Source organism: Gracilinanus agilis, chromosome 2 (assembly GCF_016433145.1).
Source record: "Gracilinanus agilis isolate LMUSP501 chromosome 2, AgileGrace, whole genome shotgun sequence".
NCBI classification, from domain to species: Eukaryota; Metazoa; Chordata; class Mammalia; order Didelphimorphia; family Didelphidae; genus Gracilinanus; species Gracilinanus agilis.
The window spans coordinates 507,866,981-507,883,988 of record NC_058131.1 but is presented as its reverse complement, the minus strand read 5'-3'; the positions used below and the strand labels follow the sequence as shown (position 1 = coordinate 507,883,988).

The 17,008-nt window shown below is 36.8% G+C and overlaps 1 protein-coding gene across 1 annotated transcript in view; it reads left to right on the top strand.

Annotated features, from left to right (window-relative positions):
* The first annotated feature begins 2,752 nt into the window (after positions 1-2,752).
* GOLGA5 (golgin A5) overlaps positions 2,753-17,008 on the top strand; it is a 34,559-nt gene continuing 20,303 nt past the window's right edge. Inside the window, exons 1-5 of the mRNA XM_044665037.1 lie at positions 2,753-2,919; positions 4,495-5,056; positions 10,465-10,692; positions 15,000-15,219; positions 15,774-15,897. Coding sequence (XP_044520972.1) covers positions 4,513-5,056; positions 10,465-10,692; positions 15,000-15,219; positions 15,774-15,897 — 1,116 coding nt within the window. The 5' untranslated portion in view covers positions 2,753-2,919; positions 4,495-4,512. The remainder of the gene's footprint in view (positions 2,920-4,494; positions 5,057-10,464; positions 10,693-14,999; positions 15,220-15,773; positions 15,898-17,008) is intronic.

Sequence of the window (17,008 nt, the reverse complement as noted above, 5' to 3'; positions counted from 1 at the left end):
GTGTGTTATTTCCTCATTGTTTGTACTGCCTTTAATCAGGATGTAATGATTCCCTGTCTTTTTTAATCATATCTATTTTTACTTTGGCTTTGTCAGAGATCATGATAGCCACTCCTGCCTTCTTTTTCTCATTTGTTGCCCAAAAGATTTTGCTCATACCCTTAACCTTGAACTTGTGTGTGTCTACCCGCCTCATATGTGTTTCTTGTAGCCTTGCAAGCTCCTGGGGGCTCCGGTCTCCTTGTCCTTGGGGTCAGGCCTCCTGGTAGTTCCCGGTCTGCCCCTCTGCCCGAGGTTCCTTCAGCAGTCTTTGGGGCTGCTTCCATTGCTGCGCTGGGTCTGCACGGGGTCCTCACTGGAGGTCCAAGCCTGGGCTGGAGATCGTTATTCAATCCTAGGGCACTGCCTTTGCCTGAGCAGATGCTCTTAGGGCACTGGCTTCACCCCCCCCCCCCCCCCAGAAGGTAGTGAAAGTCTGTGGGCTGGAGATCTTTATTCGCACCTGAGGCAATGCCTTCAGCACTTGGGAAAGCCAGTTTAGGGTGGTTGGGACTCCTGGGTGGTGGGTTGGGGTTCACTTTTGGAACTGGGACTATGCTCTCTGGGAATGGAGCTAAACTATGGACCTAATCCTTTTTCCTTTCCCAGAGACTGAGTTGATACAAGGGGAAGAGGATTTTGCCTCCCCTGTATTGGGGGAATATGTTTATATATTTATGATCATGGCTTCTGAAGTAAATATATTCCTTTGTAAAAGCACCAGTGTTAAAATTATATGGCACTATTAGCCCCCAATATATAATATTGTCTTGCATTATACACAGAATCATTGTATAATGTCTTTAAACTTTTTCATTTTGTCCTCAGAAAGCCCCTTGAAAGTGGTAGATGGGAAAGATATTATTAATCCTTTTTCATAGACAGATAAACTAAAATAATTTGAAGTATATAAAGTAATAATTTGTCTAGGATCATAGCTATTTGTTAGCAAAGCCTAGGTGCTCAAAAATTCTTTCCAGGATATAATGCTTTTTGGGTTCATTCAATATTTATTCAGTGCCTATTATAAAGGGATTTGAGTTCTTGTCTTAGTTCTGCTACTAAATAACTATGATTCTTGATACATATCTTGGACATAATCTTGGACAATTCACTTTGAGTTTATCTGTAAAATGATGGATTTGCTTTTGATATTACTTAGATTCCCTAACAACTTTAACAGGAAGTTATGAAGGGAAGAGAATAAATTTTCAAACATTATAAACAATTCTATTCTCCTTCATTTTGGGTTGGCAATGATCTTTGTTATTGCTACTATAAGAATTTAAATTTAGGTTTTATGCTAAACATGAGAATTCTAAAGAAAGAAGACATGCAAGAAAAAACTCATGAAGAAAATAATGTGAGAAATAGTATGGTTCAAACTACATTCACACTGGCAGTTTCTTCTATGACTGTGTAGAACATTTTTCATCATTGGAGTTATCTTTGATCCTTGCATTACTGATAATAGTTTAATTTTTAACAACTGATCACCATTCAATATTTCTGTTACTGTATACAATGTTCTCCTGGTTCTGTTCACTTCACTTTACATCAGTTCATATGTCTTTCCAAGTTTTTCTCAAGTTATCCTGTTAGTCATTTCAATAGTACAACCACATACCAAAATTTGTTCAGTTTTTATTCAATGCCCCAGCAGATGGCCATCCCTTCAGTTTTGAATTTTTGCCACCACAAAAAGAGCTGCTTTAAATATTTTTTGATATTTTTTGTTGTTGTCAGTCGTGTCTGACTCTTTGTGGCTTCATGGATCATAGCACCGCTGACTTTCCTGTGCTTTATTATCTTTCAAAGCCCATCCAAGTTCATATTCCTTGTTTCCATGACACTCATCTATCCATCTCATCCTCTGCTGTCCCTTTTACCTTCTGCCCTCTGGCAAATTAGTAGGCTTAATGAAAACTTGTTGGGGCAAGTTGGTGGCTCAGTGAATTGGGAGCCAAGTCTAGAGATAGAAGGCCCTGGGTTCAAATTTGGCCTCAGACACTTCCCATCTCTGTGTCCCTGGGCAAGTCACTTAACCCTAATTGCTTAGCTCTTACTGCTCTTTTCCCATTGAACCAATACTTAGAATGGATCCTAAGAAGATAAGGGTTTTTAAATAAATAAAAGCTCCTTGATTGATTGGCTTCTACTCTTCCAGAAGCAGAGCTCAGACTTTAGTCACTGAAATTGCATATGGGGAGGCTCCTTCTTGCAGGTTACAAAAAATAACCCTGCAGCCCTCCTCACTCTTTCAGGTGGCTATTGGTTCAGTAAGCAGAGTTAACTACCAGTGAGGTCACTTGACCAGGATTATATGAAGGAGGCGGACTGTATAAGTCTTTTTAACAGGTCCTTCTCCCTTCACTCACCTCGGAGGACCCATTAGACCCCTCCTTAATTGGGCGTGGCCTATGGTAGGCGTGGCCTGGACTTGTAGCCACTACAGTCACCACCAGCAGCAAGCAGTGGGTTAACAAGGGGCCCTAGTAGGCTGCGCAAGTGACGTGCGCTCTTGGTCCCGCCCCCTCAACGATTGATTGCTTGACATTCGTCCAGTCAGAGAAACGAGGGCGTGGTCTTAGTCTAGGACCCTGCTACTCTAGGCGACTTCGCCTTTCGGTTGGTTAAAGGTTTGGCTCTGGCAGTGCTACGGGCACTCTGTTTTGGGGTCCTCATTCCGCCCTTCCACGTCTCCCGGAAGAGAGAGCGGGGACCTGGCGGCCTGGCTGGTCCTGGTATCTACGCGAGTACCCCCGTGGCTTCCTCCTTCCTCCAGCTCCGGAGGGAGGAGGAGGGGGGAAAAAAGGAGAAAAGAAGGAGGAAGGAAGGCGTTCATTCCTTCGCTTCGGTGCCGGGGACTGACGCAGTCAGGTGAGACCTGAGACGCGACCTGAGGCCTTTGCCCGGGTGGGCGGTTAACGGTTGAGATCAGACCCCATCTTTCTCCAGCCAGGAGCAAAAAGTGGGGCTTGTCACCCCTTCTTTTTCTTTTCCCTTGCCGATCCATCCTTTCTCCCCCCACCCCCCGCCCACCTGTGGTCTTTTTACTTCCTCTTCCTAGGACCTCTCCCCATTCCTCTGCCTCTTTAAAAGGTCTGGAGGTATGAACTTTTTGTGTGTGTTGTGAACCCTTTTGGCAGTCTGGAGATGCTTATGAACTTCTTTCTCAGAATAATAATGTAAAATGAGTCACGTAGAATTACAAAAGATGTCAATTACGTTGATGTCAAGATGTAATTTTTTTTTTTTAACCATCGAAATTTGGCCCCGCCCCCTCCTCCCCAACTAGATAGTTAGACTCTTTGGAGTGTATGGATCCCAGTTTTTAAAACTCCAATTTAGGGCCTCCCTTTTCTAATATTCTGTTCTGTAATGAGTCTCTTAGGTCAGGAACTTAAAAACTGACTTTTTAGTTATGGCTCTGGCTTAGGCACGGTACTGCCACCTTTTTTCTCGTCATTTCTGGAAGGTCTGATGGAGGAATCACCCCTTTAGTTTGCAGTTGATAGAAGGCTTGACTAAAGAGAACTAGCTTGATAGCTTTCTCATTTTTCTCTTTTTTGTTTTTATAGGACACGTGCCTAAAGTTGTCCTGTATTAGTTTGTAGTATTTATTTAATTGGGCAGTCAGCTTCATAGCAAATGCTTTTAGTTTGGAGCAAATTGTTAAATTTATAGTACAAGGCAGGAGATAAATAATAAATGCATTTTGATTATTATGAAAGAGGGCTAGGCTGGTATTAAGGTAATTTTAGTTTTTCTCCTAGTTTCATCATCTTGTATTTTGTCTTATCTAGTTCATTTACTTGAATTAAGGTTTAAATGTTAAAAATATGAACTACCCTGTCTCAAATTTAAAGATAACTCTGATGACTATGATAAGGACAGACATTTATATAGCTCTAAAGTTTGCAAAATGCTTTGACAACAATTCAGTGAAGTAGATACTACAAGTATTATTTCAATTTTATAGATGACAACTGAGATAGAGAAGTTAAATGTTATCTCTGGTCAAAACAACTGATGTTAAAAGTGGTATGTCAACCCTTGCCCTCCTAACTTCAGTGCCCTTTCTGCAACATTATGTTGCATTATTCTTAGTCTATTTTAGGGAGACTTTGTTTTCTTTACTTCATTATACTTATCAATATCCTTAAAACAAACTCTAAAAAGACTAAACTTCAGGAGGGCAGGATTCCTGGTTTCTTCTCTGTACTTTTTATATCATCTACCCACAGTGCCTTATTCTTAGTGTACACATAATATTTGTGGAATTATCAGCCCATTTAAAAAATTAACTATTATAATTTTGTTATTAGTTATTCCCTAAAATAACTACTACCTATTTTGGCTTACTATCTTTTTTATGTTCATATTTTTGTTGTAATGACAATACTGGTAAAAGTCCAATGCTACATTAATAATTTGTTATTTTTGATTTTATAGGGTTCCTCAACTTTCATCATGTCTTGGTTGGTGGATCTTGCTGGAAAGGCTGAGGACCTTCTGAACAGAGTTGACCAAGGGGCTGCAACAGCTCTTAGTAAAAAGGAAAATATCAGTAACATCATATTTAACACAGACACTGAATATCCTGAACTACACCAACAAAATACAGACTTGACATATCAGACTGTATCTAAAACCAATTTCATTTCTTCTGCAGCAGATCACATTAGACATCAGAAGGCTACCATTTTAGCAGGGACTGCAAATGTGAAAGTGGGATCTAGGACATCAGTGGAGACTTCCCAGCTGGGTGAAAATACTTCTCCCAGACCTTCTTCCCATTTTGTACGAAGAAAAAAGTCTGAACCTGATGATGAACAGCTATTTGATTTTCTCAATAGTTCTGAGAAGGAACCTAATGGAAGGGTTGAAACTAAAAAAGAAAGGGGCAAGGCAGCTACTCAGAGTCATTCTCGAACATCAAGCATTAGTTCTGTGTCTACCAGTGCACCCAGCATCAAAACTTCTGAAGAAAACTCCACCAGGAGTCAAGGCCATGGTAGCTAATTAGTCCTATATGTCATTTTGAATTACAGTATTGAAAGCAATAGTATAAATTGGATATGAAACCATGGCAAAAAGAAGTTCCAGTGATATTTCTGATCCATCTTCCTCTAGTCTATTCCTAGTCCAAGGGATACCTGGCCAGAGATAATTGGCCCAGAATCGAACAGCAGCCTGTGCTTAGAGTAACAACAGTGAACACCGATATTTAGAGTTTTCACAGCAAAGGGCCTTGAATGTTACATGTAAGGTAATCATTTATTTAGCACAGAATCTTAGAACTTAGCCCAAAATTGATCTACCAAATATTTAGTACACCAAAATAATATGAGATTTTAAAATGGTACTGTCTGGAATTTTAAAGATTGTATTCTATGAATTTATGCCTCCCCCTCCCCAACATCTTATTTTTATTTTTGTTACCAATAAAAGCAAAAGGAAACAAGAAAACTAAATCTAAGTTAGATGGAAAGATTTGAAGGTAGTTAAACAAGAGCTTCTCAAGATTTCTCAAGCTTTGAGATTAGTATTTCTCTATTTGCATCACTCCATCTACAAAAAAGAAGACTGGAGTGGCTAGTGAATGGAAACATCTGTATACTTTTCAACACGATAGGTGCAGTTTGAGTTTGCAGTGATTTCTTCATAGCAGTTGATGGGGCCCAATTCTGCCATTTTAATAAAATTAGTAGGAGTTTGTCATTCCCCCCCGCCCCCCACTTAAATATTTCCACCTTTGTTTTCTTGGGCTTGTCACTGACCAAAATCTATGGCCCAGATGTGACATTTCAGTGGTCCATAATTTTGTTGGTGTGGTTACTCCTTCCTCCAGTGGAGATGACACCTCTATGACTTTCCTGACATGACAGTCTTTGATAATTGCTATGGCCAAAAAAATTCATGATCCTATAGCCAACTCAGTGAAAAGCATCTCCAGACTTTAACTGAGCTTTGGATGATATGCAGGCTGCCTCCATATCTGTATTCAAAACTTTGCTAGCTTCCATGCTGCTTGCATTGCCTTTGAGAATCTAGAGTCACTTCCGTGCTACAATGAGGCATCTAGTTAGGACTTTAATATTTGATCTATATGGTGATATAGAAAAATGATTTTTAAAAAGTAGTTCTGAAAAATGACATCTTCTAATGATGTGAATTTTTAAAAGTTTGAATCCTTGAACACACAGGAGTATATAGTATTTGATCAATTATGTAGGTGCATCTACTAAATTCTACCATGTCAGTTTTACTTTGTTCTTGGTATTTAGTTGTGCATGGGAGTTGGGAACAGTAAATTCAAATTTATTTCTTCAAAGAGGAATAAAACTAGATCAAAAGACCCATCAATCAGCATAAGGAAAGTAATCTATGGTGGCAAGAGTGCTATGGAAGAGATACTTGTGATAAGACAGATGATTCAGGTAACATAGGGATTGTATGGTAGGCAACTTCTGTTGAGTGGAAGTGCTGAGCACTGTATTTGCTATTACAGAGGAGATAAAAAATGGAAGACATAGTCCCTTCCCTTAGGATTAGTAACATCTATGTAGTTCATCCAAAGTTGCAATTTGAAGTAAGCTGTTTTCTCAGCACAGAATTATAAAGGATATTCAAATATTGGCAAATTATTTTGGACAACCAACTCATATTCATCATAAGCAATTTTTATGGTTTGAGAATTTATTCATGAAAGTTTGTTGTAAAATCTGTACAGTGTTTGTGAGCATATGACTGCTTCTATCCTTTTCAATTTTTCCTTTGATAACAAGTCAGTAATAGAAACTTAAGCACCATACCTTCTTAGGTTTGTATAAATAGATATATGCAAATGATAGCGAAAGTCTTTATGTACTCATTTTTATTAGCAATCCTTTTCTAGGTCATAAACATTTCTATATTGTATCACCATTGATTTTCCCCACCAAAATTTCTATTAGATATTGCTCTAAAGGTAGCTCTGAATTGAGACTGCTTGCTTTTATTTGAGTGGAAGTTTGGTTGCAATGGAAGTTTTTGTACTGAGTTTTGATCTAAGATAAGATTGACATTTGGGGAAATTCTTGTGTGACTATTACTGTTTTAGAAGTTTCTCTTCTTTTTATCTAGAGGGCAGCTAGGTGGCTCAGTGGATTGAGAGTCAGATCCAGGGATGGGAGGTCCTGGGTTCAAATGTGACCTCAGACACTTCCTAGTTGTGTGACCCTGGGCAAGTCACTTAACCCCCATTGCCTAGCCCTTACCACTCTTCTGCCTTAGAACCAATACATAGTATTGATTCCAAGAAGGAAGGTATAAGGGCTTCAAACAAACAAACAAACAAACAAATAAATAATAAATCTTTTTATTTAGAGAAGTGTAAGGCAGCTTGGTGTAGTCATGGATAGAGTTTGACTTAGATTCAGGAATCTCTGGATTGTATTACTGCATCAAATACATACAGAGCAAATTAAATGATACTGGCCAAGAAACTTACCTTGGAAATGCCTCAGGCAACTCTTTAGAGTCCCAGTCACAGAGCAATTGCTGATATGCATTGAAGAAAGGATTTCTTCACTGGGAGCCCCAATAAAATCAAGGTCAGGTTATAAAAGAATGTTTGTGAGTGTTTTCCTGGAATTTTCTGCCAAATAGCCCTGTCCATGGCAATGGTATCAGTCATTCATCAAGATTGCAAAGCTTTTTTCTGGGGTGTATGGATAATACATCAGAATGTATATCCTTATTTGAATTTTATAAAGTATCCATGGAGATAAAATATTGTGTTCATGATAAATACTATTGCAATATGCCAAGTTTTCATATGAAGCCTTCAGCATCTGTCTTTATTATGGTCTGAAAGTTTTCTCAGCTTTTAAAGCTTTACACTTAGAGACAGCTAGGTTGCTCAATGGTTAGAGAGCTGGACCTAGAGATAGGAGGGCCTGGGTTCAAATGTGGTCTCCTAGTAATATGACCCTGGGCAAATCCCTTAACCCTGATTGTCTAGCCATTACTACTCTTCTGCCTTGGAACCAATATTTAGTATTGATTTTAAGACAGAGGGTAAGGGTTAAAAAAATTAAAAAGCTTTACACTTAAGTATATTTTGAAAGACTACAAGGAAATGGAATTAGCATTTATATAGGGATTGCTATGTCCTGGGCACTGTGCTATGTGCTTTTTCAGATATATCATTTTATTCTCACAACAACCTTGGGAGGTAGGTGCTACTTTAATACCTATTATACAGTTGAGGAAACTGAGGTAAATAGGTTAAGTGATTTGCCCAGGGTCACACAGTAGATCCATGATTTGAGCTTAGTACTTCTTGACTACAGCTTCATATCTCTATTCACTGGGCCACTATCTATAATATTCTTCATATCACAGTTACATATGTCACATTTAATGATTGATGTTGAAAAATTCAGTTGTCATGTGCTCTTATTTGAAGGTAATGTCATCTGGAAATTAGCATTTTTGTAAGATAGTGTAAAGGCATTAAATATTGGCAACTTTGTCCCCCCAGCAATGGTATATTTTTTCAGATGACAAAGATGAAAATCTGTTTTTACTTTTAGTTTAAATAATTGTAATATAATGAAAAGGGCACTATCAACAGAAGACCTAACTTCTGGACCTGGATCTGCCTCAGTTTTCTCATCTGTAAAACTGAGCTTAGGGTAGGTAATGACTAATAACTTATTACTACTGTAGGAGTAAAAATGAATAAATACTCTTAGTATTTTAAAAAATACATATAATTTAATAATAACAACAATTAGAGGAGAAAGGGAAAGGATTTTGTCAGTAAAGTGAGCAAAGCAAAGAGAGCCAAAAACTCACACCTGCAGCACTTTACCAAAGCAAAGTACAAGCTCTTCTAAAAAAGAGCCCCACAGCATGGGTCTCAGCCAAATTTATCTCCCAAGCCCCTGTATGTCAAATGAGGATGTAATTTAAAAGGATGCTGGGAATGCAGCTCAGGTGTGGCAAATATTCCACCTGCACAGTACCTACCCAACTAATAACTAGAGCAATAAGCTAACATTTAGCAATTTAATATTTAGTAACACTTTTTTGCAAAGCACTTTTCACATTTTCTTATTTAATCTTAACCCTATAAATAGATGCTGGTATCATCTCCATTTTACAGTTGAGGAAACCGAGGCAGAAAGGTTAAGTGTCTTGTCTGGGGTCACACATTTAGAACATATCTGAGGTAGGATTCATATTTGAGTCTTCCTGTTTCTTAAGTTCTGTACTCATTTCACTGGCATCCATTCCAGTTTTAATATCATCTTTGAAAAAATGAAAACCAGGTTGTCTGGGTCAGTGTGTTTTCTTTTATATTTTCTGAGTAGATTAACCTTAGTTTCAAGGACACAGTTTTGTTTCTGAATCAGTTTCACCAACCCCATTTTAAACTTGAACTTTCTATTAGAATGGGGTTTTTTTTCTTTGTTTTAAGCCAAGGTTGTGGGGAGAGGAAGAGTTTCCTTTTCTTATATTTCATGGCCATTAAAAAAAACTTGGTAATTTCAAGTTCTTGGCCTGTTTCCACAATAAAAGTGCCTCATATATCATGCCATTTTGTAGATAATAAAGCTTTTCTTTCTGGGTATAGTATCTATTTGATCCTCACTATCCTCTGAGGTAAGTAATACAGTTTCCCCCAGTTAGTAAATTGTAAAACCATAGATGTTAGAATTGAAAGGGACCTTGGCAAGCATATGATCCAAACTGCCCATTTTGTGGTTGAGGGAACTGAGCCCTGGAGACATTAAGTAATTTAACAAAAAAAACAGATAGCAAAGAAGCAAAACTGAGGTTCAAACAAAATCAGAAAACAGAAGCATAGAATAAGGGATTTTCCAAAGGTTACATGGCTAGCAATTGGAGCCAGGACTCAAAACTGGTCTGACTCCAAAGCTACTCTCTTACTTTATTACTTAAGGACATGCCCCCTAATGTCCTTTGTTCTTCTTTGACTTCCAAATTCATGATATTTTTTCTGTTTCCTATCATCATGTGTTAAGTGTATGCTGGTCCTAAAAACATTTAGGGCTCCCTCTGCCCCATTTGTGGAAATAAAAGTATCCTTGAAGAATTTCAAGTTTGCTTTTCATAATAACTGTAGTAGTATGAAAGATATGAAAACATAATTTTTTTTAAAACCCTTTTGTCTTGAAGTCAATACTGTGTATTGGCTCCAAGGCAAAAAAGTGGTAAGGGTAGGCAATGGGGGTCAAGTGACTTGCCCAGGGTCACATAGCTGGGAAGTGTCTGAGGTCAGATTTGAACCTACGACCTGCTGTCTCTAGGCCTGGCTCTCAATCCACTGAGCTACCCAGCTGCCCCCTGAAAACATAATTTTTAATGCATACACTAATGTAATAGGTGCTTTTCCTTCCCTTTTCACAGAAACCTCAGACAGTTCAGATTCTGGAGTAGGACCTCAAGTGGATGCAGCAAAGGAAAATACATCTCTGAATGCCAAACCCAGTGATCGAAGCTTTTGTGCTAATGATGATGGCAGGTCACAGGAATTATCGAATCTTCGATTGGAGAATCAGCTCCTAAGGAATGAAGTTCAATCTCTAAACCAAGAAATGGCTTCATTAATTCAAAGATCCAAGGAAACACAAGAAGGTATAGAATTTCATGTTTAAAAAATTGGTACAATCTAAATCAGAAAATTACTTTGATTTCCTTCTATATTACATAAATCAAAAATTATTTTGGAATAGCTAGGTAGCAAGTAGTAGAGAACCAAGCCTGGAATAAGGGAGACCTGAGTTCAAATAAGACCTCTGATACTCACAGCTTTATGATCCTGGGTAAGTTCCTTAAACTCGATTGGCTAGCCCTTGCTGTTCTTCAGTCTTAGAATTGATGCTAAGATAATAGAAGGTAGGGGTTTTAAAAAAATGATTCAACAGCTAAAATTTAAATGTAATTTATAAAATGGAGCATATTTCCCTTATGAGAGTAAATTATCTTGGTCAGAATAAAAATGAAATCTTTTTAAGTACTGCCAACTAGTTTATTTGGCAACATCAAAATGTAGAAACATGGATTTTATTTTGTTTTTTAAAAATAAAAAAATTTAAATATTTTTCCATGTTTACATGATATATTTTCTTCCCCCCCCTCCCAGATCCAATAAGCACTTCCACTGGGTTATACAAATGTTATAACCTGATACCTATTTCCATATTATTCATTTTTGCAATAGAGCAGTCTTTTGAAACCAAAACCCCAAATCGTGTATTCATATAAACAAGTTGAAAAGGCATGTGTTTTTTTTCTGTGTTTTTACTCCCACAGTTCTTTCTCTCAATGTGGCAAGCATTCTTTCCCTTGGGATTTTCCTGGATCATTGCATTGCTACTAGTAGCAAAGTCTGTTACATTTGATCTTTCCACAATGTTTCACTTTCTGTGTCTGGTTCTGCTTATTTCACTCAGCATCAGTTCATGGGAGTTCTTCCAGTTCATATAGAATTCCTCCAGTTCATCATTCCTTACAGCATAATAGTATTCCTTCACCACCATATACCACAATTTGTTTAGCCATTCCCCAATTGAAGGGCATCCCCTCATTTTCCAATTTTTTGCCACTACAAAGAGTGCGGTTATGAATACTTTTTATTATCTCTTTGGGGGACAAACCTAGCTAGTGGTATTGCTGGATTGCATGCATTCTTTTAAAGTCGTTTGGGCATAATTCCAAATTGCATTCCAGAATGGTTGGATCAATTCACAGCTCCACCAGTAGTGTATTAGTGTCCCAGTTTTGCCAAATTCCCTCCAACATCATTTTCCAATACTTTCATATTGATCAATCTGCTAGGTATGAGGTGGTATATCAGAGTTGTTTTGATTTGCATTTCTCTAATCAGGAGGGATTCGGAACACTTTTTCATGTGGTCATTGATAGTTTTGATTGCTCCATCTGAAAACCGCCTATTCATTATCCTTTGACCATTTGTCAATTGGGGAATGGCTTGATTTCTTGTACATTTGAATTAGTTCCTTATATGTTTGGGAAATTAGACCTTTGTCAGAGAATTTTGTTATAACATTTTTTCCCTATGTAGACACTAAATGATAACTAATTCAACTATCATTAATATGGAATTAGGTCTTGATCAATGATACATGCAAAACCCAGTGGAATTGTGCATCGGCTAAGGTGGACTAGAGGGGCTTAGGGGAGAGAGAAAGAATGTGAAATATGTAACTAGGAGAAAATATCCAAAAAAATAAATAAATTAGAAAATTTTTTTTCCCAGTTTGTTGTTTCCCTTCTAATTTTGTTTTTGTTAGGAACATGGATTTTAAAACTAGAAGAGTTAATTTAAAAATCTTAGCACAATGAGACTATGGGCAAACTATGGCCCGCGGGCCAGATGCGGCCCCCTGAAATGTTCTATGCAACGAGGTGACATTATTCCTAATCTGATGAATTTAATGAGTAGGATACAATACAATGAAACTTTGAAAGAGTTGCTTTAGAAACAGACTGACAGATGATCATTTCCTTTCCTTTGGCTCCCTCTTTAAAAAGTTTGCCCATCACTAGTATAGTATATAGTATAATCACACACAAAAATGTGATTAAAGGGGGCAGCTAGGTGGCTTAGTGGATTAAGAGCTAGGCCTAGAAATGGAAGGTCCTAGGTTCAAATCTGGTCTCAGACACTTTCTAGCTGTGTGATCCTGGGCAAGTCACTTAAACTCCATTGCCTAGCCCCTCCACACTCTTCTGCCTTAGAACTGTATTGGTTCTAAGGCAGAAGGTAAGGGTTTAAAAAATAAAAATAAATAAAAATAAAGGTAGAAGGAGCAGTAAGGGCTAGGCAATGGGAGTTAAGTGACTTGCCCAAGGTTACACAGTTAGGAAGTATCTGAGGCCTACCTCTTAATCCACTGAGCCACTCAGCTGCTCCCCAGGTAAAGGTTCTTTTTTGTTTGTTTGTTTGTTTTTAATGTGAATAAATAGAAAACATTGGAAGATCAGCCTTACCACACAGTATCTCAAGATTAATATTATTGCTCACTAATGTGGATTCCTCCTTAGCCTAGATTTTCATCCTTCTTTGCTACCTTGTCTTTTGTAGTTTTGTGCATGTTCTTCCATAAATTCTTCATAGAAAATTTGTTCAATTTATTAGAGGCCTTTCTCTTTTAAGATTTCTGAAGTGCCAGTGCTATATTTAAGCTGCTAATCAATCTGTCATCTCTTGCTTTCAATACCATACCAGGTATGACTGGAAAGTAAGCCTTGCCACTTCTTGTGAGAAAATAAATAGGCCCCAGCTGAAACCTAAAGTTATATCAGATGAGGCCCTCGGGAATGATAGGAATGATCATAAATATGATTGGGTTATCTGAAGAGATAGAAGAAAAGAGAAAGTCTTTGTCTGTCTTGAGACTGATAAAGCGATAGATAGCAAGTATCCTTGTGGGTGACATAAGTAAAGCCAAGAAGAATGAGGCAAAAAGATGTGTTAATGTAATACTAGTATATTTAAAAATTTTACCAACCAAGACTACTTAGGTATGAAAAAAGTTGTACTTCTTTCCTTTGAATCTTTTAAAAATTAGATTTTTATTGATAGTTTTTGTTTTTATATTGCTTTTGTTTCCCTCTATTCTTTGTAACCCCAAAACACCATTCCTTATAACCATGAGTCAAAAAAAAAAGCAAGAAGAGAAAACTTTAGCAAAATCTATTGATACATCAAAAAAAAGTTGATGTTATAAAAAATGTTCCACATCCCTTAACCCCTCCTCACCTTTCCAGAGAGATAGGAAAAAGTTGCCTCCTTATATCTTTTTTTTGGGCCAAGTTCCCTGTAACTACACATTCATTTTTGTTTGTTTTTTGATGTTGTTCTCTCAATTTATATTGTTATAGTCATCATCAGAATGAATTAATTAACACCAGGAAAGCCACATGTATAATGATTGCTATGAATTGTATACATCATCACATTAAAGAAAAATTGAGTGCCAAAAGCAGCTGTTGATGTTAGAGGGTAATGGGAAAGAATACCCAGTGTGATTTTAAGGGCTATGTTTTATGTTACATCTAGTAGCATTTCTTTCTCTTTTTTGAAACCCTTACCTTCTGTCTTAGAATTGATACTTTGTATTGATTCTAAAGAAGCCGGGACTAGGCAATGGGATTAAGTAATTTTCCTAAAGTCACACAGCTAAGAAGTGCCTGAGGCTAGATTTGAACCTAGGACTTCTGGTCTCTAGGTCTAACTCAATCCACTGAGCTACCTCGCTGCTCCAACTAGCATCATTTGTTAAAAAAGTGTTCTGAAGTAGACCCATTCTGTGTTATCTTTTTTTTTGGAGATGGGTAATTTTTCCCTGAGATATTCCTAGAATTCTTTTCCCCTTGCTTCAGTTGGGAATGAAAAATCCTTTTGTCTTTTTGGTGCTTAGCTGTCTGCCATGAACTAGCTTTGACTTCTAGACAAGTATTTGGAACTAGATTCTTAAAATAGGGCATCTAATACCATGTCCTTTCTTTTTCAATAGTTTTATTTATGGATATGTATGGTAGAACTAAGGAAATGAGTCTGATGAGATAAAAGGATTAGGGCAATTAATTTTAAAATACTTTCTACTAGGTGGTTTTGGTAATGAATATATGTTAGTTTAATGTTAGAGAAGGTAAAAGATTCCTTTTCTCTATATTTGTAGTTTAGAAGGAAAAAGGGCCATACTAGAAAAGAGTTCCGGACTTAGAATGACAAGATCTGAGCTAAAATCCAGGAAGAACCTCTGAGCCTCAATTTTTCCATTTGTAAAATGGGAATAAAATTTTACTGCTTGTCTCACAGTCCTCAAATTGCTGGAAATGACAAATTATTCAGTTAATAATGTGTACACACTATAGGAATGTGATCTATCATGATTAAATATTTTCTTTTGTAGAATTAAACAAGGCACGAGCAAGGGTGGAGAAATGGAATGTAGACCATTCTAAGAATGATCAGGTAGTTCGAGAACTTCGAGCTCAAGTTGATGATCTGACTGAAGCAATAGGTGCAAAGGATTCCCAGTTGGCTGTGCTGAAAGTGAGATTACAGGAAGCTGATCACCTGTTGAATACTCGAACTGAAGCCTTAGAAATACTACAGAGTGAAAAATCACGGTAGTTTTCAAATTGCTTGAGATGAGAGGTCATTCAAAGGATATTGTAAAAATGTTCCAGAAATCTACTATTTTAGTTAAATACAACTTACAAATGTTCCAAAAAGGAAATTTTGTTTCTTAATGTTGAAAATGTTTATGATTTATTATGAAAATGTTTACTACAGGGGGCAGGTTTTGAACCTCAGAATGCTTAATAAAAAAACTTAAAACCCAATAACCCTTAGCTAAGAATAAAAGCAGCATCCTAAGTACAGCAAATCATCCAGTATGAGAATATTGCTATAACATAATTGTAAACTTGATGAGTGCTTATATTCTGATGCATTAAAATGTTGGCTTTAGCTTCCAACTAAAGGAAAATATTTCAATATAAAATTTAACCAAATCATCTTTTTGTCAGTGGGTTGAGGTATAAGGAGATGCTTTTAAAAGTTGGTCTATGTAATCACTTATAGTTAGGTATTTTGATAGCCAGTCATATAAAGGAAAAAGCTTTGCACAGAGATGCTTAATAAATGTTTGCTGAATGGATAAATGTATACTTTCTTTTAGACTACTGCAAGATCACAGTGAAGGGAACAGTATGCAAAATAAAGCTTTGCAAACTCTACAAGAAAGATTACATGATGCTGAATCTGCTTTGAAGCGGGAGCAGGATAATTACAAGCAGATGCAGGTTAGACGGCAAACACTATAAGGGGAATTATTTTTCCAGTATCATTTCATTCTATCTATATGTATATCTTTTCCTTTCTTTTTTTTTTTTTTTTAAAAACACTTACCTTCCTGCTTAGAATCAATACTGTGTACTGGTTCTAAAGCAGAAGAGTAGTAAGGTCTAGGCAATAGAGTTTAAGTGACTTGTCCAGGGTCACACAGCTAGGGAATGTCTGAGACCAATTTTGAATCCAGGACCTCCTGTCACTAGGCCTGGCTCTATCCAGTGAGCCACTTAGCTGCCCTAATGTGTATCTTTTCTAACAGAACTACTCAGTGCATCATTTCAAGAAATTCCCTGTTTCTTTAGACAAATAAACTGGACTTAAACATTTTTAGTCTATCAAATGGAATGTTTTAATTTTTTTATCTTGTGAAAGATATGATAAAGTAAGTGACATATATGTATATAACATATACATGTGTGTATTATATGTGTATTTACAGTTTCATAAACATTCACTAATTCTGTTAATTCTTAAAATTATTGTTGGTAACTTTAGAATTACAAAAATTAGCTCAATTCTGAGTTAACAGAATTCATGTTTTGAGACAATGAATATAATATTTTTTCAAATTTGAAAAATTGTTTATTTCTTGATGGGCTAATGTTCTTAAATTTTATAATTTTTTTCAGTCAATAAAAATTCTCTTCCTACCTACCTCTCCTCCCTTGAAAAAGAAAGAAAAAACCCAAACAAAACCTCTTGTAACAAATATGTGTAGCCAAGCAAAATGGATCCCCTCCTTAGCCATATCCTAAAAATTATGTCTTAATCTGTTCTCCTGAGTCCATCACCTCTCAGGTAATGGGTACTATGTTTGATCATGAGGCCATGGGAATTGTGATTGGTCCAGGTTCTTAAATCTTTCAAAGTTGTCTTTATAATGTTGTTGTTATATAATATTGTATATTCTGTTCATTTCATTCTTCATCACCAAATCTTCCTAGATTTTTCTGAAACTGCCTCCCCCTTTTTTTTATTAATTTTTTTTCCAGATTACATGTCAGTATAATTTTCAGTAAGTATTTTCTGACATTTTACAATCCATAATCCTCCCACTTTCTC